This window comes from Nycticebus coucang, chromosome 9, assembly GCF_027406575.1.
Source record: "Nycticebus coucang isolate mNycCou1 chromosome 9, mNycCou1.pri, whole genome shotgun sequence".
Taxonomy (NCBI): Eukaryota; Metazoa; Chordata; class Mammalia; order Primates; family Lorisidae; genus Nycticebus; species Nycticebus coucang.
In genome coordinates this window covers 32,944,178-32,972,002 of record NC_069788.1, presented here as the reverse complement: position 1 = coordinate 32,972,002, position 27,825 = coordinate 32,944,178, and the positions used below count along the sequence as shown (strand labels likewise).

General features: G+C 42.9%; 1 protein-coding gene across 3 annotated transcripts in view; it reads right to left on the bottom strand.

Moving 5' to 3' along the window:
* The window catches only part of PLA2G7 (phospholipase A2 group VII), a 32,152-nt gene extending 9,227 nt beyond the window's left edge, over positions 1 to 22,925 (bottom strand). The window contains exons 1-5 of one of the 3 annotated variants that reach the window (XM_053603277.1): positions 22,694 to 22,925; positions 7,272 to 7,414; positions 4,042 to 4,163; positions 3,525 to 3,669; positions 1,817 to 1,910 (exon numbers count right to left, since the gene is read on the bottom strand). In XM_053603277.1, the coding sequence (XP_053459252.1) occupies positions 1,817 to 1,910; positions 3,525 to 3,669; positions 4,042 to 4,163; positions 7,272 to 7,380 (470 nt within the window). In that variant the 5' untranslated portion in view covers positions 7,381 to 7,414; positions 22,694 to 22,925. Of the gene's footprint in view, positions 1 to 1,816; positions 1,911 to 3,524; positions 3,670 to 4,041; positions 4,164 to 7,271; positions 7,415 to 8,544; positions 8,564 to 22,693 lie in introns of those variants that run through there. The other 2 variants (XM_053603278.1, XM_053603279.1) reach the window with 2 other exon arrangements.
* Between the last annotated feature and the right edge of the window lie 4,900 nt (positions 22,926 to 27,825).

Sequence of the window (27,825 nt, the reverse complement as noted above, 5' to 3'; positions counted from 1 at the left end):
ATGTCAGCTGTACTGAGGTCGAGAAACCTTGGTACAGTGATTGCAAATATGGCCTTTGAGATTTGAGGGGTTTAATCTTGGCTCTGCCACTTGCCAGCTAGATGATTTTAGGTGATTTCTGAATTTTTTTCCTCATCTGTAAAATGGGGCTAATAGAGCCTGTAGGATCGTTGTAAGGTTTTGGTAAGATAACGTATGTTGGAAAGCAAAGAACGGGATCTGGAGTCTGACTGCTGAGTCTGAATTCTGGTTCCACCACGTATTTGCTCTGTACCTTGAATAACTTATCTTTTCTTTGCCTTGGTTTCTGATCTGTAAAAAGGTGAAGCTATAATAGTATGGAATCTCACAGGTAAGGATCAAGTATCTCATAGGTAAGGTAATGTGATACATCTTCAGGGCTTATAACCATATCTGAAACAGGGTACATATTTTACACATCACATATTGTTTAAATGATTGGACTAGGTGAAATGGTGAAAAGCATCATGTGCAACTAGGTTTATACCATCTTCCATGTCATCATTCTACACAATCTTTTTCTCACATCATACATTCATAGGAAATGACCATAAAGAATAAAAATGAGGTGGCTAGGAGTGATGCCTTCTGCTGAAGATACAGGACATTTTCAAGAGGGGGAAGTGATCTAGCATAGAGATCAGCAAACTTTTTCTGTTAAAGACCAGACAGTAAATATTTCCATCTTCGTGGGCTATATGGTCTTTGCCACAATACCTCAACTCTGCAGTTGTAGCACAAAAGTAGAGGAGATGATATAAAAAAATGAATGGGTGTGGCTGTGTTCCAATAAAACTCATTTACAGAAACCGGCAAAAAAATGAATTGGACTTGGAGTCTAATTTGCCAATCACTAGTATATTAGAAATCAAATAAGTAGCTGGACTGCAGTTAAAGGGCAGGTGCTATCCAACTTCCCAGCTAAAAGCCACCTTTTATTCCCTGAAGGTCTTATAATCTCCTGAAGTAGAAGAAGGGAGACAGGAGATGGTAGAAATGAAGAGGGTGTGCTTGTCATGTAAATGCGCTACTCGGGTGTCATGCTACAGAGAGTAGAGCTTACTGAACACCCATGCACCGGCCCCTCCGGCTCAAGACCATGTCCAAGTGAATCCTGGTTCCACCACTTATTTGCTCTGAACCTTGGTTACAGCCAAGGGACACGGCACAGCATGGGTACTAACACAGGCCTGTTCCTGTGAGGCAGGACTCTTGACAAGAGACTTGGGGTCAAGCACCTCCTCCACTGGCCCGGCCCAATCTTTCTGAGAACTGTGCTGCCATCTGACCCTCCTTCCTCAATCCTTCTCCCTTCCCCTTCTCCTTTCCAGGTGTCCGACCTGTGTCACGACCTGAGACCTCTCGCCATTACTTCCTGTTCCTTCTCATCTAAGCTTCACAGTTATTTCTCTCCATAAATGTCTTTCACACACAATCCAATCTTGGTGACTATTTCCTGGACGAGCTGACCAACGCACAGGATGGTTTGAGAATGTAACTATTCTAACACAGAAGGACAGCAACCAAGACTGCAGCAATTCTCTTCTCTGCTCCGGGGATAACCCCACCAACAAGTAGGAGGGAAAGGCAACTTGACAAGACAGGGCTGGGCTGATCAGTAGACCACAGTGAATTACTCAAGAACAGCAACTCTTCCGGGACAACGGCCCGCATGGCATTATGAACACCACTATTCCTTTTCTGTAAAAAAAAATAAAAATAAAAAACAAACAAACGAACAAACAAAATTGTCATTGATCCCTACAGGCATTTTGTTCAACCTCTCAAACATTACCTGAATGCTCCAAGACCATGAGAAAAAACAATTAGTGGATATTTTTCACCAGTCCTCAGAGGGGAATTCCAGTTCGCAGGAGTTGTCATGGAACCTAGACAACAGTGGGTGATTACAGTTAGTGTTTTCTCTGACTTGAATGGTGCTAGTTAATTTAACTTACATGTCCTTAGCATAAAATCCTGACCCCTGGAATTTATATCTATATTTTATGGATTGATAGTAAACTCATTAAAAAGTCTGCTACTAGATAGTGTTAGTGCTTTTTTCAGATTGAGGGAACATTAGGGTTATCAGTTGTGAGCTGCATGTTCTTTCTTCAAACTGTAGGATCATGAATTATCAGTTTCACTGCCAGCTCTGAACTTAAGGTGAGAGATTTTCCTACTTGCAGGCATATCCACAAAGGCTGTTACTATTACCATTCTCAGGTTTTGGAAAATCCTCCAAGGAAGTGTTTGGAAACCAAACCACACAGTAAACCTCAAGAATGTTACACTGAGAGCCAGAATCTGAGAATCAGAGGTTCTTCTCATTATGATTTGGTCATGATCCAGTGGAAGATGGAGAAACCATTGACTTCATGCTAAGGTGTGGCCTTGGAAGCAGCTCAGCCACTCAGTAGCTATTGACCTTGGCCAAGTTACACCCTCTGAGCTTCAGAATCCTCTTCTGTAAAACTGAGGAAATGACACCTATTTCATAAGGTCTTCCTGAGAGTTTTATTAGGTAGCGTATGTAAAGCACCTATCCTTCTATGGTAAGGAGCTTAAAAACCAGAAGATCATTATTATTAGCAATTATTATATTTTGTGTTTCATCTTCCCATCTAGAAAATGGAGATGTGGTCCTGACAAGTGAATGTGACAAGTGCTGGGCAAGTGATGTATACGTTGTGCAGCACCCTAACGATGTGTGTTTATGGTATTTTCATTATTTCTATTATAAAGTGGTTTTCAAGAAAACTCTAAGGAGATGTTCTTAATGAAGCCCAAAGGTTGTAGGTAGTTTTGAGGGGGATATTTGAAGACATAGTCAATGTTAGCCCAACAGTCATGTCTGGTCAAACAGATAAGGAAAGAAAACACTATTTTGCAAAGTAGGTGATGAATGCACATCAAATCATCTTTGTGAGAGGCTGGTCCCTCCAGGGTAGGTGATGGGAATGAGAGGAGAGTCACTTCATTTTTGACGAGTAAGAAATTAGCTTTGTCTCCTTTGCTTTGGATCTGGAAAGTTATGACAGCTTCTCTTCCCTTCTCTTCGTGCCTGACTTTAGCACAAAGCCTGCAGGGTAGTGGTCACTCGGGACAACCTGCTTCTCTCACATGTTCTTCCTCCCTATTGGATGGTGGAAGGAAAATGAAAGAGCAGCCAGAGGAAGATGCTCGAGCCAGTCAGATACTTCCAGCCACTCTCCTCAGAGTCAAAATGGATACAATGAGAACGCTCGATTCTTTCACAGTTGCTCAGGCTTTTAAGAAAATATTTTCCTTATCATCTTAGGACAAGTTTAGACCATCAAAAAAAAATCAACTTTGCTCTTAATTGCTTGAAATTCTTGTTTTCAAGGTTTTCTGATATACTAGAGCAGCGGTTCTCAACCTGTGGGTCATGACCCACAGGAACCGTATTAAAGGGTTGCGGCATTAGGAAGGGGAGAACCACTGTACTAGCGGCTACAAAGTAGGATCAGCAGAAATCTTACCGAATAATAAGCTCAAAATTTTTCCCATAAGCTGATGTGTTCCAAGAAATCTACTGAGACCCAAAAAATACTCTTTGTTTGGGATCCAGAGGGTGTCCAGGCGATTATCATCTTGAGATGGATAATACAGGCGTAAGAAGGTGCCCTATGGAGGAAGAAAATGAATGCACTTTTAGTAAAGTTTCTTCTTAAACATATTCCAGAAGCTACTTTGCATATTTTAATAAAAACAGTTTATAAACGAATTAACTGGACCAAAATAAAGAAGTAAAGAAGGACTATAGTAGCAAATGACTTCATACAAAGCAATAGAAATGGCAAACGGTTATTCTCAAGTGAGGGCAAGGTCACGTTTCAACACCTTCTAGAGCAGCAGTTCTCAACCTGGGGGTCGCAACCCACAGTAACTGTATTAAAGGGTCGCGGCCTTAGGAAGGTTGAGAACCACTGTTCTAGTGGGACATAGCAACAGTCCATATTAGACCTGAAGGATAAGTTGTACTAATCAAAGCTTTACCTCTTTAGTGTGATCAAACATGAAGTCGGTACAACCAACAGAGTAAGACCCATTTCCTCTGGGGATTTTACTTTGGCAATAGTTGGCTGTAGCCATCGGGGCATGTGGTTTATTGATCCATACTGAAAAACAGAAAAATATTATCTCATTTGTCATCCATCACACCCTAGACTTCGTGATGCAAAGGAATTCCAAGGGATTCAAGTTACTGCCCATCATTCCTGGCCTCCTTCATTTCTAAATCTAACTAGTAAAATACAAAAATAACTCCTGAGGGCCTGCTGAGTGCAAAGGACTGTGGGGGGAGGGGATTGGAAGGTAAAGAGCTAGAGGTAGAGTGGCCCTTCTTTCAAGAAGCTTAGGACTATTGCCTAATACTTACAGCCTTGCCCTCAACTTCTACCTAGGGTACTAAAGATGACTTCCCAAATGTGTCTTTTCCAAACATAAACTTTATCTCCCATTTCAGATTTATATTAACAACTTCTTATTGGATATTTCTGCCTGACGTCCCTGCCATAGAAACGTCAAAGCCAAAGTTCTAAACTACAGGTAAATGACCACTTCCGAACTCTCCCTCCTCATCCTCTATCCACACAGCCTACACCACCGGAAACCCGCATCTCCGGGGTCCCACGCCAGACACCTGGGCATCATTCTACTCTCCTACCTTTCTCCCCATCCCCTACCTTCAACCACATCTCAATTTCTAATGTTTGTTTTTCGCTGAGAATTATCTCCCCGATTTATCTTGGACCCTATAGCTCCAATGTCTCATTTTCACCCCCACTGTCTGTTACTTGACCAGGCAGTGGCTGCCTCTCCTAACTGTCCTTTCTACTTTGGTTCTTGGCCCCTTCAAACACATCCTTGCCACAGCTCCTCGTGTGACTGAAAGCACACGTCTCCCTGAGAAATTCACAAAATCCTTCAATGGCTTCCTATCACCACCTGGTTTTTCTTGAAGGAGGAATGTGTTGGAATCTTCGTGGAGGGCAGTTTGCAGGGGGCAGTTAAGCCTACACTTGGCTTCCTAAGCAAATACTCTGCTACTTGAGGCATAAATGTGGCCTATCCTTCTAGTGTCCTGGGGGTGGAAACATGTTGCGGTTCAGAGGTGTGCAAGTTAAATCCCAAATTCCTGGGCACTGTAGGAAAGACCACCACCACCACCACCCCATGACCAGGGGGCCCACTGTCTCAGACTCTTTCTCTGCCTCTTCCCCTGCAGGTATCCCCCTTCCTGTGCTGTAACACTCCTGAGCTCCACATGGGGCTGTGTGATGCTGCTTCGCCTTTGTAACTGCTACTGCTTGTGCTTAGAATCCCCTTGGCCAACTACTATTCAACCTGTAACACCTTGATAGAATGTCCTGTCTTCTCTGAAGCCTTCCCCGATTCCCCCAATAAATGTAATTGTTTTATCCTCACTAGCACATGGATTCCCTATATATGAATTTTAATTATTCTTCTTATGACATTATATTAAAATTACGTGTCTGCATGCTGCCTCCTACACTAGGCTATTTCTTAAAAGCCATGTCCATGTCTTTGTATCCTCCAATCTTTACAGGGTGTTTGGCACCTGGTCAGTGCTCAATAAATATTTGTGAAAATGAGCTGAACTAAAGTGAACTGCCACTGGTCTCTCCTGTTCTTTCAAACCTTTTATTATATGCCGTCTTTTACCCACCCACTCCTGAAACTCCCTTTCTCTCTCTGCTGACAAAACACTTCCACACACCCACAGTTTTTCTGTTGTCTTCTTTTCTAAATCCCAATCAAGTCCATATTTAACTTCAAAATGTTGAGCTCAAATATCGGTGTAGCCAGAATCTCACTTTTCTTGATGCATTTAACTTATCCCCCCCACCTTTTCTCTGTTGGACTGTGGGGGGATTATTACTCTGCTGGACAGACTCATTTGTATTTTCCATCACATCCTATGTCTGCCAGTCAGACACCAGGAACTATGTTAGGGCCAGCACCTGAATCAATATTGTGGGCATATTGATTCAGAACCTCCAGAAAGGTTTTGAGTCACGGGAGGAAACCTATTTACATCTCTGGTGACTCACGTGTGAAGCACCTGCCTGTGATGAAACTGTCAACATAGAAGGCCTTGCTACTCAGCTGGTGCAAGGACCAGCAGCACTGGCCCCACCAGGAGCTTGGAAACGCAGACTCTTGGACCTCACCCCAATTCTACTGAGTCAGAAAAGGTGCACCCATTAAAGTGTATGAAACACTTTAATGCTACTTCTGCTGAAATAGCAGACGACCTAGCCTAACACACGGTGTGTAACACATGGACAAATGCTAAAAAAAAAAAGAGGTAGTTCCAAGGAAGGCAGGGGGTGTTGAGATGAACAGACCCTGGGAATCGGACCCCAGGTGAGTTTATATCGGGTACCTTTTACAAGCTACAATACTCTGGCTGAGACAAGTCACTCCCCTTTCTGATTCTCATTTGTAAAATGGAACGGTTGTAAAGATGAAGTGATAATGAAGATCAAGTACCTATGACATATAATAAGCAGACAGCCTATCCCCTTCCCCAGCGTTAAGTTAACTGTAGCTAGCCAAAGTCACAGAGAATTCCTTAGTACTAAAGTGAAGCAATCACTTCTGGCAGATTCAAACTTCAAGGTGCTTCCTCAAAGACCATTTTTTCAAAAAAAAAAAAAAAAAGTTACCTGTAAAGTGAACATTTCAGGGTCCCCCCTTCTGCTCATTATGAAGTAGAAGAGATTGTTTCCCCTTTGATCCCGATATCCTAAATTGTAATCTTCTCACACCATGCTCCACTACTAACCAGGCCATGGCTTCATACAGACACCTGCTTCTTTCCCCTTGGTGCAAATAGGTTTGGGGGCTGTCTTGGTGTGAACTCCTGTGCGAGGTTGGGAGGGGTTAGGAAAGTGAGCGAGAGCAGGGTGGCACTCAGGAAGTTCTCCATGGCCACTGATTACAAGTTGAGCTTGTATCTCAAAATGTCATGTCCCAGTCTGTCCTGCAGTCATGATTTTGAAGACTGCAGGTGCTCCTTCAGTTTCAGCTGAAATGAAAAAGTGAGGCCCTGTCCCCGAGCCCAGGAGAATAGACGGTCTCCATGAGCATTTAAGAGGACTCGTTTAAGGAAGTACCAATGTGCAGCTTCTCTGGGGCTTGTTGGAGTCTGGTGACAAAGCAGATGCTCAAGCCCTTGAAAAAATAAATATTCCTCTTACCTGAGGATTTATCATGGGCAACAGGATTTAGATCTTGCCAGTCAAGAGGATGAACCAGTGCAAGGCAGCTGCAGAGGCAGAAAAGCGCATGCAATTTGCGTGGCACCATCTTGGGAGGTGAGCAGTGGTTTCAGCTTAATCTCCTTCAAAGCAGATGATTGAAAGAAAAAAAACATGCAATGAAGACAATTTATACAGGCTGACAAATCAGAGAGATAGAGGTACTAGACACATTTGGGAAAAAATGAAACATGCGTTTTCTGGGCTGGGATTTAAATAGGCATTAGGGTGGCCAAATCCTTGGTAGTGCTGGATTTAGAGCACAAAAGTAATAATTTTAGGCAGATTAGGTGTTTGGTCACTAGTTTCATAACAGTCTGGTTTGGTTACAGAAATAGCAACAAAATATAATTAAAGCCATCTATCATCATCCTAATATCTATAGGTACGTCTAGCACATAGTCAATAGAAAGTTTTGGCTGTTTCCATCAAGCAGTGATTGTATTTCCTCTTCTGTGCTGTTCTTGGTGTTAACGATAATATAGTTTTGCTGATTTCTATAATCCAACTATGCTGTGAGATTCTGAAAAGCAGAGGTCTTATTTGCTGTCCCAGTGCCTCACAGGGAGTTGGTGTTGAACAAATGTTGAATCAATGAATGAAAAGCTAAGAGTATCAGACTTGTGATAATAATAAAGTATATTACAATGAGATGGGATGCTACCATCTTATTAGCAAAAACTGTCTTGTATTTGCGTATCACTTTCCCCCTTTAAAATCTGTCTGTTAAACTTTGGGGGTGATGGATATGGTCCAAGCCACCACCATCTCTCATGGATTATTGGCAGTAATTTCTAATTGCTTTGCCTGCTTTGTTGTCCTTCCATCTGTAGTCTGTCCCCAACATTGCAGCCACAGTGATCCTGTCACTTTTCTGCTCTCAGCTTCCAAAGGGCTTCAAGAGCAGAAGCCACAGGAACTATGTACTTATACTCAGCCAACTCCCAGTACTGATCTTATTTTAGGATTATATTTAATTTATATATTAAATATATAAATTATATATTGATTTCAAAAATCCAAACCAAATAGGATAAGGGAAAAAAGTTGACTTGCTTCTTTACTCATAATAACTTGCTGAAAGATATTTTTCCAGATGTATTTCTGTGCTTGAATATACACACAGAGACATAAATATATATATACACACGCTTACATACAAATATATGTACTCATATAGTTTTAGAACTTGTTTCTAAAGCTTCATACTTACATTCAGATTGCTTTTCATTTGATAATATATTGTGGAAATCTTTTCATGTCAGTACATAGCACTATAATTTGTCTTTTATTTTAAAATGGCACTAGGAGTTGCTCAAAAAAAAGTTCATTCACTAAAGAAATAATGATATTGCTAACAATTGAAGGCTTATTATGCACCAAGCATTTTGCACAGTTCCTGGCAGAAATGATCCTATGTAATCATCACCAAAACAATCTACGAGGGGTATTGGATTATCTCTATTCTATTGATGAGGAAATTCCAGCCAGTGGAGTTTAATTGGTTTGTCTAAATCACACAAGGACCAAACAGGAGAGGCAGGGCTTATAACAGAATGTCGGAGTCCCTGTCTTTAAGCAAAACACTAATTTGAGTAATGTCAATCTCTGTTTGCTCTAAAACTGCGATTTCCTAAAATTAATGAATAGAAACACCATTGAAATGATGCCAAGGGTATTCACAAACTGCTTCCTAGATGACTCAACGAGCTAGAAATTACTCTCTAAAGAGATGGGAGTCTGTCACATTGTTCTTGCCCTAGATTGTATTTGGAGCAACATGATGAGACCCTTTGGGAACCACACAGGACTCTGTACAAATTCAGAGAAATAGCAACTGAGTATTCTACACAAGCAACAGAAGAAGATGACCTGAAGCCAGGCTGTGTTCACCAGCTTCCACGATTAACTCTCTTCTTTTTGAGACAGGGTCTCTCTCTGTCACCCTGGGTAGAGTGTCATGGTGTCATAGCTCACAGCAACCTCAAACTCTTGGGCTTAAGCGATCCTCCTGCCTCAGCCTCCTCAAGATTAACTCTCTTATGCTGTCACAACTTGGTTTTTCATCAAGTGACATCATCCGCAGAAAATATTTAGAGAGTCAGTTAGCAGAGCACTTTACAAAATCCACCCCTCATACTTACAGCCTGTGACCGAACAGGGGGAGTATCCTTCAGCTCACAGGAAAGGTCGCTGGGGATGAAGAGGAGAAAAAGGAAAGCCAAGTGGAACACAGGAGAGAACTAATGGGGATTTTTAGGAACATCACTCTCTAAGGCAGAGGTTAGCTTGCCCACAGCTCTCTGGTCTTCATCAGGCTTTTCTTGCCAATAATCCCAGACAGTATTAGCAACAACCGGCAGCTGGCACGGCTCCCCGGAACTGTTCTGCCCTCCCCACATTTCCTAGAAGACCGGTGCCAGAGCCATCCCCTTTGGTCCTCAAAGTAGAGCAGGGCAGAATTAAAGCCAAGTGACACAGCATGCCAGGGTTCCCAGCCTGAGCTGACAGAAGCCACAAAGGTTGTTGGGGAGCTTGGAACATACTCATTCCTGAGACCTAGCCCAGGCCGGTGTCTTTAGAAGGCAGCCTCACGCATATGCACACTTGCGCCCTGGAAGGTAGTGGTCGGAAACTGCTAATCCTAGAAGGTAGGGTTGGCAACTGCAGCACTGCAGTAAAAGTATCATTTTCTTAGTTTATTCACTACCCTACCATACGTAACATCTGATCTTATCTTCAAAGTAATGATCCTTTAAATCAGGAGTGTCCAACAATTTTTTTTCTCTGCCACACATTGGAAGAATAAGCATTGTCTTGGGCCACACATTAAATACACAAACATGAGCTAAAGCTGATTACAAAAAGAAAAAGAAACAAGTCCATACCTACTTTTTGTGATGTCCACCACCACAGACAAGCAAAAAAGTCCTCACAACGTGGGCCTCCTGGTCAGGCACTCCTGCTCTGAATAAATTAATCCTTGGCTGACTCATTTATCGGTCCATTTATGTTTTCATTGACACGATTTTAAGAGGGCTGTGTATCAGTCACTGTGTCTGGTATACAAAGATATTTCTAATGAATGATGTAATGGATTATTTACGAGGTATAGTAGGAATGAAGGAAGAAAAGCACATGTGGCAGCTCCATTTTTCATTTGGGGAGAGGAAGATCAAGGGAACGAAGAGAGGCTATGCAACCTGCCTAAGGCCACATAGCACGTGCTGGGCATGGGCAAGTCTTCTTTCACTCCAGTGCCCTGAGTGGTAGAAGGGGCCAAATAAACTCCCCTCTCTCTACCTTCCACTCTGCCACAAAGTTCCTTGCCCTCCCTGACTGCCTCTGGCTAGTACATTCACCAAAACTGTCCCCAGTCTAATGGCAAGACAGCCATGTCCTGAGTGGACAACTTTCATAAAGCTTCCCTGCAGTCAGAGAAGAAGGTCTACTCTGGCCCTGGCTTAGACCTTTAAAACATATAATTGGCATGGACTTTGTACCTCTCACCCCCACCCCACGCTCTGACAAACACTCCAGACATTTTCGAGTGTCCCCTGGAGGGTCTGCAGCCCGATGAGAACCACTGGACTACATAAAGGGTAAGCAGATTTAGGTAGCAGGGGTATGAACCTGACCTGGAAGATGGAACAAACCAAATACACAAAAAGGAACAGGGCTGAAAACCATCTACTTTAAGAAAAATAAGTGTAACTAGGAGCCATCTCGCTAAACAAGTAGGCTTATCCAATATTAGATATAGGATGTTTTCTGGTTTCTTTTTATTTTTTTTAGGTTTACGAAGATGTGTGATTCTTTTTTTTTTTTTTAATCTTTCTACTTGTTCTTTATTATTATTTCTATTGTAATTCAAAATGAGAGAACCAAGACACACTGCTGTTTTAATTTACAATTTCAGATACTATCCAGGGATCTTAACTCTTAACACCGTCCCCATCTCTTCCCTATCTTCTCAATGTTGTTAAAACACTATTGTTGGCTGTATAAATAGTGTTCCTTAATATACTTAAATAAATGCTCCTACAGATGAACTATCTACTTATTTTCTTCTCTTTCCCTGGCCAACTGCCATATGAGAAATACTTTGCCATACTCACCCCTCCATCCATTCCCCCAGATGCCTGCCTCAGAACCCCTTTCATCCTTTTTCTCCAATATGTTAGATGTGTGACCTTCATGAATGCATTCAACTTGTGATACACCTTTCATCTTACTCTCCAATCAGTCCAGTTGAAGATCTTGCTCCCCCCTGCTCTCCCCAAATTCCCCAGCCAGAAGCTGCTGCCTCCTCCCTATAATGCCACCGCACTGTCCTTGCTCCTCTCCTGGGGTGCCTACTTTTTCCACAGTATATTGTACCACAATAGCCTACGCACCAGACCATCCACTAGTAAACCCATCCAAGCATTTCCTAAGCACCATCCAGGTGCCAGGCAACAAACTTACTTCAAATACTTTAATCGGAAACAGAAATGAGTTATTCTCAGTTCAATAGACATGAGTTTTCTTTTCATTTTTTGGCAAAGTGCTGTCTTTATCTTAAATTCCATGTAGAGAATGAGGATGCTATGGTAGGGGCAGCACTTGTGGCTTGTAAGCATCTTCATCTTGCTCTGGGTAAGTGCTGAGAAGGCACAGAAAAGACCGCAGATGTTTTTAAAGTGTAGTTTGGAGTAAGAGATGTTTTAATAGGAATGGGTTCGGTGCAGGCATAAAGGAGAGTGGCCAGTTCTGGGGGTGGGTGGTGCTAGAAGGTATGCAAAGCCTCCTCAGAAGAGCTCCTGGGGGAGCTGACCTTGTGAGAAGCGCAGCGTTAGTGGACTGACCTGGGCTTGTGGGAAGAAGAGGGAAGGTTTCACGCAGAGGAAACGTGGAAGCAGCGTGGTGACGCAGCCAGGGACTCGGTAAGATGGGTGGCAGGAGGTGTTAGGAGAGGGGTATTAGGAAGGGGCGAGAGGGAAGCTCAAGTGTAGGGGTCAGAAACCCAGGGAACCTTGCACGCAATACATCTGAGTTTGGACTTTTGTCCTACAGGGAATGATATTCCCCACACCCAGCAGTGAGGGCCTTTCCCCCACCAGAGGTACCATCCATGTGTGTTGTATTAACACAGGAATCACTTCTGCATTGCAGGATGGTGGGTTCGTAGTCCGATTACACATGTGCATGTGCATGTGTGGATGTGTTGGGTGTTAAGGGAGATGGCGCTTAGGAGGGTCTGGAGCTTCAAACTGTTCATTGATCATAGCTGTGCCCATGACCGCAGTTCAGCTGTATTTGTGTCCTAGTGATTTTGTGGTAGCCCCTTACTCTTTAGTACACCTCCCCCCATTAGGTTAAAGTCTCTGCTTTAATAGATACACCCTCTGCCATCTGCCCTCCTATTCCTTACAATTGAGGACCTGAAAACAGTCTTCTCCAAAGATAACAGAGAACAATGAAATTACATTCCCTCCTGAAGCCCTGCTTTTCGCCTCTGATTTGGTTCTGGAACAAATTTCACCCTTTCCTCTCTGCAAACCTCTTGCTTGTCCACACTATTACTTTGCATTTAATTCATACACTGCTTTATAACATTGGCTATCTGATCTTACCCATTTTCTTTCTCCAAATACAATACCTTTCATCTTTTTAAAATTTCCCACAGTTCTATGTACCTGGTATTCCCTTCATACATTCCTCTGGTTTCTGATCCATCTCTCTACTTTATTTCATATATAAACTGTTTTATTATTTGATGGGATTTTTTGTAAGCAACTGCCAATCCTCTATAGAAGTATTATAATTTTAAATAAATAGGGATAAACATTTCCCACGGTATTACAATAAAAACAGCTCTTCCTGCTTTTCTGAACAAAGCACTACTATAAACAACCCCACGTCCTTGGCTCCCTTGGACACAGAGTTCTTTTTTCTTCTAACAGTCATTGAGATCACTGAGAGGATGACCATAGAAGCTTCCGAATCTGAATAGAGAAGACTAATTCACCAAAAATCTTTTAACGCTTACATTTCTCTTTCCACATGTAAGCACCCTTTTTTCAACCATAAGGTACAGGTTAGCTAGAAATGTATTTACATTTGAGAAGTAGGAACCTTTAAACACTCTCTTAGAACTGAAGAATCTAAGGTGGTACACTAACACCCCAGTCTTCATAATCATAATGCTAAGAAAGTCCATTACCACAGCCACCACTGGCCAATACTAAAATGTAGCTTTCATTGAGGAAGATGTAACTAGCCAAACAGATCAATAACTGGTACCCCGACAGCCTGGGAACAGAGGACATATGCCTGAAAACTACAAATTTTATCAAAATAAAATCAGCAATGCCAATGGGTATACACTGATTTTAGAATGGCAATTTGACAAGCTTTAAATTGTCTATACCCTTAACTTTTTAATTAAATTTATGGGATCAGTAGAAAAAAATCTTATATACAGCAAAATAAAACTTAAAAAAGTTAATGCACTACAGTGTTTATTCCAACTCTGTAAGTGCCAACACATACGTGTGTACACAGCTATGATGGAAACCCCACAAATGTCAATCAGGGATATCATCAAATGGGATTCTATTCAGTTATTAACATGATAGTAACAAAGCAAGAAACTCTTTACAATGCAATTTTAATTGAAAAAATATATAAAATTGTCATGTAAAAATTCATACTAAAAAAGCAATTGTTATTAAAAGGGTTATGGATGTTTTTCCCATTATGTTCCACATCTTTTATAAGAAAGTGCCATTCCCTAACCAAGAAATCATTTAAAAAGTGACTTGTAAGTCCCTATTTGTTGAGATCATGAAGAGCGTTCATATTTAAATATTAAGTAAAATGAAGGTAGAAAACTAGGAGAATTGTCCATCCCAAATACACGAAAGAAAAGAATAAGAAGAAAGAGCAGCAGCGGCAAAACAATATAAAGAAATAACAAGTGTTTACAAAGTTTATCTTCTTTTGTATAGTTAGAAATTAAAGGTAATTTTTAAATCCTCCTTTCTCATTTTCTCTTTTCAATATTATAAATTGATAGCAACAGACTTTAACAATCAATAATTTTTTAAATAATAAAGCTTGAAAATAATTTTCCTCAGTTTTGGCCCCTTGACCACTAGTTAAAATATGATCCTGGCTATCAAGAAAGGCCTTTCAATGAGCACTAAGATACAACAGTCTATTTAAATCCATTAAAAGTTGATACCACCTTCCTGCCTCTGTTCTGTGAACTTCATGTCTCCCATGGGAACCACACAGCTCTCTACTTATTTCTCAGACCTCAGCTGAGCTCTCCACGTACGTACTACCAAGATTGCCACTAACCCATTTGTCACTGTCAGGCATAATTTCCCTTTTTGAAACTTAAGACGAGCAAAAGATCCAGTTTCTGGAATCTCTATTAAGAGCTGACAAGTACACCATCCAAGTAAAACCCATTCCTGGCAAGAGAATAAAGCAAGTATGCCTCAACTCTCTTGTTGTTGATAGTCAGAAAAGAAAATGCTCCTTCACCAGTGTCAATGCTCTCTTTACCAAATTCTTTCTTATTAACTTTTGGAATGGGAACAGGTGTCAGACTGAATAACACACCCCACCCCAATCACCACCACTACCAAAAAATGTCTACATCCTAAAATCTGGAACATATGAATATGTTATGTTACATGGCAAAGGGAAATAAGATCACGGGTGGAAGTGATTTTGCTAAGCAATACACCTTAAATTAGGGAGATTATCGTGGATTATCTTGGGTGGGTACAATGTAATGACAAGGGTCCTTAAAAGTGGAAGAGGGTAGCAGAAAAGGAGGTCCAAATGATGTGATAATACATTCTATTTAAATCCATTTAAATGGCTGGCTTTGAAGGAGGGGGGAAAGGGCATGAGGGAAAAAATGTGGGTGTTCTCTAGAATCTGGAAAATGTAAGAAGACAAATTCTCCTTGGAGAAGGAAGGAACACAGCCTTGCCAACACCTTGATTTTAGCCCACTGAGGCCACGTCAGACTTCAGACCTACAGAGCCATAAGATAATAAGCTGTTTTGCTTTAAGTGACCAAGTGTATAGTAAATTGTTATCACAAAAATAGAAAACTAATATGGAGCATATCAGGTTACAGAATGAGACTAAAGAACAAATAAGGGGCCAATTTAGTAAATGAAACTAAAGTCAAAGAAAGTGGTTTAAATATCTCAAAACTGACCCATTGCTAGGCTGAATGGTGAAGAAGATAAAATCTTTTGCTTTGGGTATTTCACAATGAGATGAAGGCCGGAGAAGGCAGCTAGAACATCACCCCATAGTACTGACTTCCCCAGAGGACACTTGCAGTATCTGGGGATATTCTAGATGGAGGTGCCACTGGAATGTAGTGGGTGGAGGCCAGGGGTGCTGCTACACAACCTGCAGTGCACAGGACACAGAACTATCCCCAATGTCAAAAAGGGGGTAGTTGAGAAATCTTAGGCTAAGGATGATGGGGCAACTTTACCTTCCTTTAATAAGGAAGAAATATTTGTTTCATTCTGAAACATGTTATAGGGAGGCAGATGCCTGGGCATTAAAAGGAAGAAAGTTTCCATAGTTAGGTCATTTGTAGTGTCTACCACACCACGTAGAGAGTTCTCTGTCATGAGAGGAATTCACACACTGCTAACTGGCCAGAAGCCATGGATGCTGAGAAAGGGATGGATATGTTTGTCTTTATCGAAGACTTATGATTTTTTTTAAAAGCATCTGCAAAAAGTTTCTTGTTAGATACTTGCTCATACTGAACCCAAAAAAGAGAAAAGATAATGCCTACTCTGTTAAAATTATATTCTCTCTAGCATATTAGCTAATGGAATCAAAACTTATTCTAGACATCATCTCAAATGTATGACATTCAAGTGACTTCTGCAGAAGTGCCCAACTCCTGTCATTTTGGGCACAGTATATATAATTCTTGCATAATCATTTCACAACCTAAGAAAAGAGGTAGTCAAAAAAAAAAAAAACCCAAAACAAAATAAGAAACAGTTCCCTGTTTTGGAAGTACTTTAATAGCACAACTATTTATAAGTGCGAGTACTGTACTTAGAAGCTACAAGTAAAATAAAATTAATTGCTTCTACCCTCCATTTTGAAAACAGGAATTTGAAATTTGAAATGCATCTAACATGCAAATGTCTAGATGTCTGCTTCCCTCCACGGTCTAAAGATAAAAAAGGAAAAGAAAATTTAAGATCACTGGGTAGATTACCGCCATGCTGGGAGTTCCTGATCTTACGCTCTGATTCAATCCTTCAGGCTCCTGCCCAGACAGGTTCACCTGGCACTGACACCCCAGCTACTGTACTCCCCGCAGTCTTCCAGTGAGCTTAAAGTTAATGAAGAATGATTTTTCTAAAGAATAATTATGGTTTCTTTTTAAAGGATCAGAGGTCCTGGCATTATGAAAAACTAAAGCCACAATCAACCCTTACCCTTATGAAATAATGCACAAATGAAACACAGCAGAATCATAACACATACACACACACCCATGTATATAATATTATTTATAAGAGTAAGAGTAACTGGATCTCTTGAGAGTTGTATGCATAAAAGGTTAAGGTCATGAGTAGACTCCTGGAGAAAACCTACCTTGTGGCAGAATAATAGAGCAGTTTAGAAGTGTAGCTGTAACTTCTGGCAGCCAAAGCTCAAATCCTGAATCTGCAACTTACAGGTTTGGTGATTGTAGCTGAGTTTTTACATACTTTCTGCTTCTCTCTCCCCATCTGTCAAGGAGGAACCCTGATGATGTGGCTATTATAGGGATGTGAGAACTTAGAAGAGTATTATTATTACTCCACATCAGCCTTGTAGTGACTGGTGTGTGGGATGCAGGTGCCTGGGGCTGAACAAGCAATAGGCATGGATTTTCTTTCACTAAAAGAATTCAGTGTTCATGTTCTGCAAAAAGGGAATGCACCATTAAATCTAAATCTATGCCCCAGTACAGATTAAACTACTAAAAGAATATGAAAAAAATGATAATGGGGGCCATGGATAGAAGGCAGTCTTAGAAATGCTTGCTAGCTCCTAAAAACATCCAAACGCACCAGAGCACCTCCTACAGACCAGATTAGAAACGAAGTGCTATCTCATAGCCTTGACTGACTCACTTATCTGATGTCTTCTGTACAAACCAGTATGAACAAAGTGAGGCAGATAAGTGAGATGGTGTTTATGTGGCAGTTAGCAATACTGATAGCTTACTCTGAGGGGGCACCGTTTTCAGCATCTTATATGAGGGAACTCATTTAGTCCTCAGAGCTAGTCAATGTACAGTGAGAAAACAGAGACCACGAGGTCAAATAACATGCCCAAGATCACAGAGATACGAAATAGCTAAACCAGGATCTGAACCCAGGCCCTGACTCTAAAGCAAGGACTCTCAACCTCAGCACTGCCGACTGGCTAGCTGTTCTCTATACTGTAGAAGGGGCGGCGCCTGTGGCTCAGTCGGTAAGGCGCCGGCCCCATATACCGATGGTGGCAGGTTCAAACCCGGCCCCAGCCAAACTGCAACCAAAAAATAGCCGGGCGTTGTGGCGGGCGCCTGCAGTCCCAGTTTCTCGGGAGGCTGAGGCAGGAGAATCGCTTAAGCCCAGGAGTTGGAGGTTGCTGTGAGCTGTGTGATGCCACAGCACTCCACCAAGGGCGATAAAGTGAGACTCTGTCTCTACAAAAAAAAAAAAAAAGAAAAGAAAAGAAATCTATACTGTAGAAGATTTAATAGCATCCTTGGCCTCGACCCACTAGACGCCAGTAGCACACCTCAAACAAATGAGTCTCCAGATACTGCCAAGTGTCCCCTGGCTGGGGGGTGGGGGGCAAAAATCACTCCCAATTGAAAACAACTGCTCCCTAGTTACATGGCTGTCATACACTGAAGAGTTCCCCTATAAACTCTCAGGAATGATCTAACTGTAAAATAAGCCCTAAAAGTAAAAATAAAAAATGGGCCGGCCAAGAAAACCCTAAAGACATCTTAGGTTGTATAACAGAAGTAAAACATCTTAGCGAGAGGAAGGCCACCGTCCCATTGCATTCTGCACTAGTTAGACTGCGTCTTATTTCATTGGTGGGACAACAGGGATTTTAGCAGGTGAAAGGTCATACAAAGGGACAACAGCCCAACAATAATCAGCATGATAAGAAAACAAGGCAACCAGTCACACAAGGAGCTGCTGAAGAATGAGGGAAGTTTACCATGGGGAAAACCCAGATGGCATGTGACAGCTACAGTTCTGTGCAAAAGTCCTAGACAGGCTCTCTGTGGACCCAGATTGTAGACCTCTATTAACAGGAGCTTTTCAACAATTAGCATTATTCTCTTTGCCAGAGGAGAAGAAAAGTACGGGTCTGGGGGCACATGCAATGGTACAGGAATTGGGAGCCCTATGTTTGATTGAGGTTTGAACCAGGTGACGAAACAGCCCTAAACCTGAGGTTAAAAATCAGAAGTCTATAAAGGCCAGCTAAGCAACTTAAATGAGTTAAACAGGCCCATGTACTAGAGTAAGGACTCGCGGGGACTGTGGCAAATGGGACCATCCAAAAGAGGCAACCACCAGGGTACTCCAGTTGACTGCTCCCAAGTAGGAAAGACAGCACCGTGTGACTACAACTTCTGATTGTTTTCAAGAAAACATTCACTGATTTTTAAAGGACAGCAACTGATACAGCATTTCAAAGTATTTTACAAGTCAAACAAAATAGCTCTCTGGTCCCCAAAGAAACTGTAAAACTCTTCCTTAAAGATGTCCCAACCACTCCCCCCAGAATCCTAAGGAACTAGGCTGGCAGGCATGGCAAAGAGAAATCACACTGATCCCAGAATTACTCTCCCGTACTGTCTACAGTCTGAGTCCCTAGATGAGCCACTGCACGCTGACATTCAAACACACTGACCAACAAATAATTAATGGGCTCTGGTGACCGAAAATCACCCAGAGACTACTATGTCACAAGGAGCTGAAGTTTCCACTGCCCACAACATAAATGAGGAAGGGACTGTTTTTCTCTAAACAGATGTATCTCTTAGTAAACTGCACGTCAGCCTGAGTCAGGAAAAAGAAACAACCTTGCCTTGTGGCTGTTTGTTGTCCTGTCCCTCAGAAGACATCCCTGCCCCAGTTGGTGAACAGCTTCAGAATTCATCCTGATGCCCTAAAACTTAGTGATCAACCAAAGAAAGTTCAAGAGTTTCCTCTGAGAATGCCTCACTAAGGGAATGAATCCTCTTCCACTCCCTTCCATGCCCTCTCCAGAAATTCTGCTGTCACATATATACTTTTTAAATGACCTGCAGGTGTCTGTACAGCTGTATCCAGGAAAAAAGCGAATCTGTCTAAAATTTTTTTTTAAGTTTCCAATTTCCAGCTTCAAATATTGTTTTTTTTATTTCACCTGAGCATTATGTTAGCTTTTATTTTTAGCATTAATTTCACTATATTCTATAATGGTATGTTTTATTGGTAACTCTTAAAGGTTTCCAATGCTCTCAACAGAACAAAATATTTTTATGTATAATAAATTGTTTATTGAAAGCAAAACAAAATATATATTCAAATTAATTAGAACAAATTTTAAAATGAAGCCCAAGGAATTCAATGTAATATGATATGAACAAATAATAATAGGAATAAAATCTTACATATCTTTAAGAGCCTATTCATTAGCTTATTTTGTTTTACAGGTGGACCACGGTAGCAATGTCATCCCTTTTCCCCAAATTTAGATGGGAAATTTGAGACAGAGAAACATTAACTTTGCACTCTACCTTCAAAAAATAGCTAACACCCTCTGATGGCCTTCACCCTCTACTAGGTGACCATTAGTGAACTGCAGCTGGTTTCCTAATGTCACCTCTTTTTCCCCCACAATCCATTCTCCACATGGCACCCAGAGTAATCTCTTAAAAAATGTAAATCCATTATGTCACACTTGCGCCTTAAACTCTCTTTTGGTTTGTTACCCCACTTAGAATAAGATCCAAACTGTTTAGCTTGGCCTATGAGGCTCTTGGTGACCAGCTGATGCCTCTCAACCTCACTCTTCCAACTCTCCCCCTCCTTCCCCTAATTCCAGCCACAATGGCCTTCCAACCGTGCCTCCAACATACCACTTGTCTCCAAGGCCAGGACTTTAGCACTTGTGGTTTCCTCTGCTGGAACAATCATCTACCTTCCTGGGGTCTCATCTTAAGGCCATCTCTCAGAGAATTCAAGAATCCAGCCCCTCCCACCTGTCCTCCGCACACACCCACTCACACACACTCTCCTACAAAACAACACTCTACCATAGCCCTTTGTTTGCTTTTGCTTTCCTTCAAAACATGTTTCACTATAGATTCACCTTGCTCAGCCCTGTGAACTTCTATAAGAGCAGAGGACGTATCTGTCTTACTCACTGCCCTATACTCAGTGCCTGGCACCTCAGAACTGCACGATAAACATGTATGTTCTGAAATGAATGGAATGAATGAATACAGCTCCTTCTAGGAGCCAACCAGCCCACTTAATTCAATGAACATCCGTTCTTATAGTAGATTTTTTTCCCTCTCCTCAACTACTAAATTTATTTTAAAACAAAAACCTACATGCCTATAATTATTAGCCTGTTTCTATTAGTGTGTTATGACTCACTCCCATAAAATTGAGCGCAGCGCCAGTGAGTATGTAACAGAGCCCAGCTTCACAGGGAAAGGCAGTGAGAACCCACTGATCATGCCCTCAAGCCACAAAGCGGCCCCAGAATTCTGGAATAAGGTAATTTTAGAACGACATTTTCCCCTTCAATGCCTTGACACTCAATACTTTTTCTTTAATGCTTTATTTGCTTTTATGGAAATTTATCAACGTTTTGAGGGTTCAGTCAGGCTCATTATCATAGATCTTGGGGGAAAAAAGCAGGGTTAACATGAATCTATATAAATAACCTGATAATCTCCTTCCTTTCCAGGAAATATCCACCTTCTGGGGTGTCAGGAAAAGGAACATGGGTTAAGGGGACCCCTAAATTCCATCTGTCCTTCCCAGGGCTCCCCCTCCAGTTGCTCCGGGTGGGCTCTTTTCTTAATGGTCCATGCTAAGGGAGCCTCCAGAGGGCGATAAATTTTGTTCTTCTGCAAACGTGACTGATGAGGGAATGTGGTGGTATCCATGGCTGTTCCTCACAACTAAAGTACAGAGTGCACAGAGAAACAATGGGGAGGAAATAAGGACCCCGCTGCCGGGGTTCGGTTTGAGGGAAAAGTCCTGCGGTGTTGAGCAAGCCCTCCACACCTCAGAAGGGATTTCTCAACAAGGAGTGGCTGAACCAGATTAACATCCTGCCTGACTCTGCTCCTTCAGCCTCTGTGGCATAACTGGCAGCGACAGTCTGCGGGGACAGGCTGTGGTTCTAGCCTTGAGAACGGAGGGCTCAGTTCAATGAAGAACATCATCACCCCCGCAGCAGCTTAGGGGAAGCACCCTCAACGCCAAGTGCACGGAGCAGGCACGCTGGGAAAGGCCAAGGCGGCGGCTCTCTCCCCGCCTTCCGTAGGGCGACCAGGTTTCCCTCTGGGAAGAGATCTGCCTGGGTGCTGGCAGCTGGGCAGTGCCCCTGGGCCAGAAGGCCATGTCCTTCTTGGTCCAGGCCTATGCCTAATGCCTACATCCCCGAATTCAATGCCAGCCCAAAATTAGGTCTGGAGCCTCTTGGGATTGCCAGAGCCTCGGGGGATACATTTTCCAGCTCCTTCTCATACAGACACCAGTCTCCCAGCTCAGCATTCTCATTTGGGTCAAAGGTAATTCAGCGCAAGGCTGATTTGTTAACACGCCCCTCCCAAACCTGAGTCTGTGTGCCCTTTAAAGGTAGCCAGCTCCCACCTAGGAGCCCCACGCCCCTCTCCGCCCTCCCTCACTGCCTCCGCAGGGAACCCGAGAACCACAGGCATCTGTGAAAATGAAAAATGAACTTTTCATTTTTCGCGACAGAAGGTCCTGGTAGCAGGTCCATGAGACGATGAGATAGACGATGTTTTTTGGTTTCCTAATTTTACTGACTTTTAAAAAACCGGGCCTTGACTCAGAGTGGAACAGCCCTGGTTGTGTCCGGCCAGCGGCAGGGCGCCGGGCGGGGGAGGTATTGCCCTGATTGGTTCCCGCAGAGCTAGTCAGAACCCGGCTCCAAACCTCTAAGTAGGAGACCCACTGATGAGAAAGTTCCGAGCTCCCTGTCCCTCTGGCCTGAGTACCCGCCTTAGCTCCGAATTGTTAGGAAAAGGTTCCGCAGAACCGGGTTGGAATTCCATCACCTACCGCGCAACGATCCCAGCGCTGCTTCCGAGGGCGGCCGGGCGGTGAGCCCAAGACCGGGCCCAGGCGGCTCCCCGCGGCCGGCCAGTCTCCGTTCCGGGGCCCGGCCTCCCGCCCGCGTCGGTCCTCTGGGTCTGGCCGGCCCCTGCCCCTCCTCGCCCGGGGTGGGGCAACCGGGGTCCCTGGGCACGATCCGCTGCGCTCCGACGGGACCCAAGCGTGCCAAACCCGACTGCTCCTCGCCGCCGGCACCGCGGGCCTCTGGCCAGCCGCAGTCACCGCGGTCGCGGGGCGGCAGGGCAGCTCCGGCGGGGCAGCTCCGACCAGCAGCTGGAGGGTGGGCTGTGCCCTGGGCCCGCCCCGCGCGGCCTTTTCGCCGGACCCCGGCGGGGGAGGGGCCGGGGAGGAGCGTGCGACCGCCGGCCTCCCGCCAGCAGCGGCGACCGCCCGCCCGAGCGCGCTGCGGTGCGCCCTGTGTGCTCTCCAGGACCGCGTCCCGTAGCCTGGCCCGGCGGGTTAGGTTAGCGGCCTCGACCCGGGTGGATCCGCACCATGCCTCGGCGGAGCTGTGTTCCCAGTTCCTGCTCTCACACCTGACTCTGATCAGATCTGTTTGTTCGTGCGGAATCCACCTCAAGCTCACTTTGCTTGTCTCATTATGTTCTCTAAATTCACTACATTTCTCCGAGTCTGCGCATTGGGTGCTCCAGTACACCGCACGCCGGGTGCCCATTCAGAAGTTGTGCGGACTCTGCTCCGGATTGGAAGGCCTCCCTGGCAATCAGGAATAGCGCCTCATATTCAGGGGAAACCGTTGTTAGAAAGGGTCATCTTACAGCTCCGTTTAACTCAAAGTTATTTAGAGCTTAACGCCTTCCTTCATTTTCCAGTGCTTGCTTCTCGATGATATATGATAAATTAAGAAGCATTCATTTATAACGTCAGCTAGAAACTCAGGCAAAGTAGTCAGAGGTTTATGTGTGTCGTTATTAAAAGTTTATATTTTAAAAAAGTTTGTTTCTTGGTGAGGTGCCAGAACTGAAAATGAAATGTTATTTGTTTTATTTTGAACCTGAGGACTCGGCAGTAAGAAGACGTGGGTTGTAGCTAGTTTCTCCTACGTAAGCCATGTGACCTTGGGCAAGTTCTTCATCTGCTTCTCAGTATACTCATCCCTAAAGTGGAGATAATCAAACTCAGCCTGTCAGAGGCACTTTGCGACAATGAAATGCAAATACTTAGGAAATGGTTAGGACAGAGCCTGACACAGGGGAACCATCCAGCCCCTGTGGGTTATCAGATACTAACAGCTGTAAAAAAGCGGTTCCTTATTTAAACCTAACAACAGATAAAAGTTCTTAAAAACTACATCAGTCTAATAGCATTTTCCTGTACTTTTTAAACTAACTCACTGTTAAACAAAATGCCCCAGAATATTAATCTAAAAGAGTATACATACACCCTGCCAAAGAGATCTTGAAGGCCTTCTTTTGTTTCCCCTTACGACCAGATGAACTTAAGAGACTCAATACCACACCTAAAAAAGTGGTGGGCTTTGAGGGGAGGTGTTGAAAACAAGTGTGAAATAGCTTATTCGCTTCTCTTATTGCCAGCAACATATACCAGCTCCCATTGTCATCAGATCATATTTTCTGAGGGGAATTCCACAGTGGTTGACATTAGGCAGATTAGTGCCTGGAGAAGTACTTTGAGAAGGATAGGGTGTCCAATTATAGCAAATAAAAATTCAGGCCACTTAGTTAAATTTGAATTTTAGATAAGCAACAAATAGCTCTTTAGTATAAGTGTCCCATGTACTATTTGGAGCCTATGTCCACTAAAAATTATTTGCTGTTTACCTGAAATTCAAATTTAACTGAGCATCCTGTATTATATCTGGTGACCCTAATAAATGGAATTAATAAAGAATATTCTTCACATTCCAAAAGGACAAGTCAACTCAGGCATACAGATTATAAAGTGAGTGGCCAGGCGTGGTGGCTGATGCTTGTAATCCTAGCACCCTAGGAAGTTGAGGCAGGAGGATCCCTTGAGCTCAGGAGTTCAAGACCAGCCTGAGCAAGGTAGGGCAGGGTATGTGGAGCTTCACATCTCTAATAAAAATAGAAGAACTAGCTGGGTATTATGGTGGGTGCCTGTAGTCCCAGCTGCCAGGGAGGCTAAAGTAGAATGATTGCTTGAACCCAGGAGTTTGAGGTTGCAATGAGCTCAGCTGGTGCCACGGCACTCTAGCCTGGGCAACAGAGGATGCAAAATACATATGTACATACATAAGTCTGCTATGGGTTATGTTTTAGTTTTATAAAGCAAAGAAAAAAATAATGTAGTTGTTTTTATGAGTTGATTCTTTGTTGAGCTATTTCTTACCTCTCACTTTCTAGTCCCACTTCTCACCAACACAGCAGTGCTGATTTACTCCTAATATGAGTGAAGTGATGGTTCTTCCCTTCTATCAAGATATTTGATTAAATTGTAACAATGTACTCAGTGGACAACTCTATGGCAGGTACCATTTCAAGGAGGATAAGGAAATAGCAACATAAAGTGCCAGCCTATGTAGGCAAACCCAGAGGAATGTGGGAGTTCAGCAAAGTGAGGTTAATTGTCTTGGGAAAGGTGTGGGCATCAGGGACAGCTCATTGTATGGGACCCCAGGAAAAGTGGCTCTACCTGAAATGAGCAGAAGAGGGAAGTCCCAGAATGGCAGCAAATGCTCAGGGGCCTAAAAGTGAACGACGTACCTTAGGAATGTCAACTTCTCCACTGTGGTTACCAATGCTTTAGATATAGGGACAGAACAGAGAAAAAGTAAGGATGAAAAGGTGAGTTGGAGCTCCTAAAAGAGTCCTCTGGGTACAGCAACAGAGTCTGGACAGTGAGCACCTGGAGGACAGAAGCCCTGCCATTGTTACTCCCCTGTATTCAGTGCACAGTCCAGACACAGAACTTGTAGCGCACCACGTGTGCTAAAGATAAGAAAATGAGGGAACTGATGGTAATTTGAAAAGATAGCATTTTTTGCTAGTTAAAATGTAATATTCATATTGCTAGAAATCAAAACAGAACAGAAAAAAATAGAACATGCAGGTTGCCCTGAAACCCCAACCTCATTAGAAAATTATTTAACAGTTTGGTACATATCTTTCAGAGACTTTTCTAGATGTAAGCGTAGTGATTAAGAGGGCAGAGTCAGACAATCCAGCTCTACCTGTACTACTTCTAAGCCCCTGGGCAAGTTACATAGTCCTTTAACCCCTCAGTTTTCTAATCTGTAAAATGGAAATAACCTAGGTCATGGAGTTGTAGTGAGGATTAAAAGGAATAATAGATGTAAAAAATAATCCATGGAAAGGGCTTAGAACAATGTTTGATAAGCAGAGTGAGCACTTGATAGATGCTAGCTATTAAGGCGTGCACATATGCACAGTTTATACATATATATGTTGTTATTTTATATACATGGTTTTCATCCATGGCTCATGGCTCATAACTCCCATAACCCTTGTTAAAGTCTTTTTTTGTAAGGTTGGGCACTTTAGGCCTCAGGAACAGGCATTGGGAAACAGAATCTCTCTCTCTGACCTTCTCCTGTCCTTCTTTCACCTGCCCAAGGCAGGACTCTAATCTGATTATTGATCAAGGACCTTCATTCCAGAGAGGGTCCTGCTCCATGCCCTGGAGAGGAAGGAATGCTACATAGAGGCCAAGGAGCATCTAGACAGGCCTTGCTGGGTTCATATTGGTACTTTTTGTGTAGTCATATCTCTACATGGTTGTCAATCATGTTTATGTAACAAAGCCACCATAAAACCTCCAAAGACAGGGATTGGGGAGTTTCTAGATAGCCGATATGCAGAGGGTCCAGCAGGGTGGCACCTGAGGGAAGGGCATGGAAACTCCTCGCTGGCCCTTCCCCATACCCTGCCCTACACAGCTCTTCACCTGCATCTTTTGTTATATTGTTTGTAATAAACCAACCAGTAAGTCCTTCCTTGGGTTCCGTGAGCTGCTCTGGTTAATCAAAAGCCACTGGTCGATCAAAGGTTCCAGAGGCCTAAACTTGTGACTGGCATCTAAAGTGGGCAGGGGGGGGGAAGACAGTATTGGGCCCTCAATCTGTAAGATCTAATAGACAGTGTCTCTAGATAGACAGTGTTGGGATTAAATTGGAGGACACTGATTCAGTGTCCATTGCAAAACTGTTGCTCACTTGGAGGTGGGGAGAACTTCCCTAACACACATTTAGTCACAGAAGTCTTCTTCCGTGTTGATGAATGTTGTGGTGTAAAAACAAACAAAACAAAACAAAAATGTGATTTGAGTTTTTCTGAAACACATGCACATAAATTCTACACATACATACAGATATTTTACATACACGCATAAATAACTGTGGGAGAGATAAGATAATTCATCTATATATGAATATGTATATGAATAGCTGGAAAAAACTAAAAAATACTGGGTTTGGGTGGGTTGGAAGGAACCCCCAGGGCACAGTGGCAGAAGTAGGGAGGTAGACTATCATGGTCAGAGGCTGGGACTCACCACTCCGAGAGCTCAGAGGTGAAGCACTTCCAGAGGACAGCAGGTCCAGGATAGCCATGACTCTGAGTTTCTGAAAGAGAGAAGATGAAGAATCTTTTATTTAATGTTTCAGCCAATTCCAAAATTTATTATCTAGGGCCAGGCTCAGCCTTCGTTCCTTACTGGCAATGGACATGGTTTACTTAGAGTCCCTGTACAATCCTGGCTTGTTTTGTATGCACTCAGTATCTGGTTTTTACCATTTGGCTTGCCTAACCGGGCTCTAGGTCCTTTTCCTTACTCTAGTCATTAATAACACCCCTTACAAACCTCCACCAAGATGTAGGAGGTATTACATTGTGCTAGGTCCAAGCCTCCCATGTTTTTTTCAATGGCACTATGATTCAGTCACCCAGATCCTTTATCTCGTTGCTGAGTCATTTGATTCTACATGCACAATGCCATCCAGCCTTTCCTCCCATTCTTACTGTTGTCACACTACTCAAGGCCCTCTACCCTTCATAATTATGAAATGATTTTTTTTTTTGCTTACACAAGTTAAACATGCTTCTTATAGAAAAAATAGT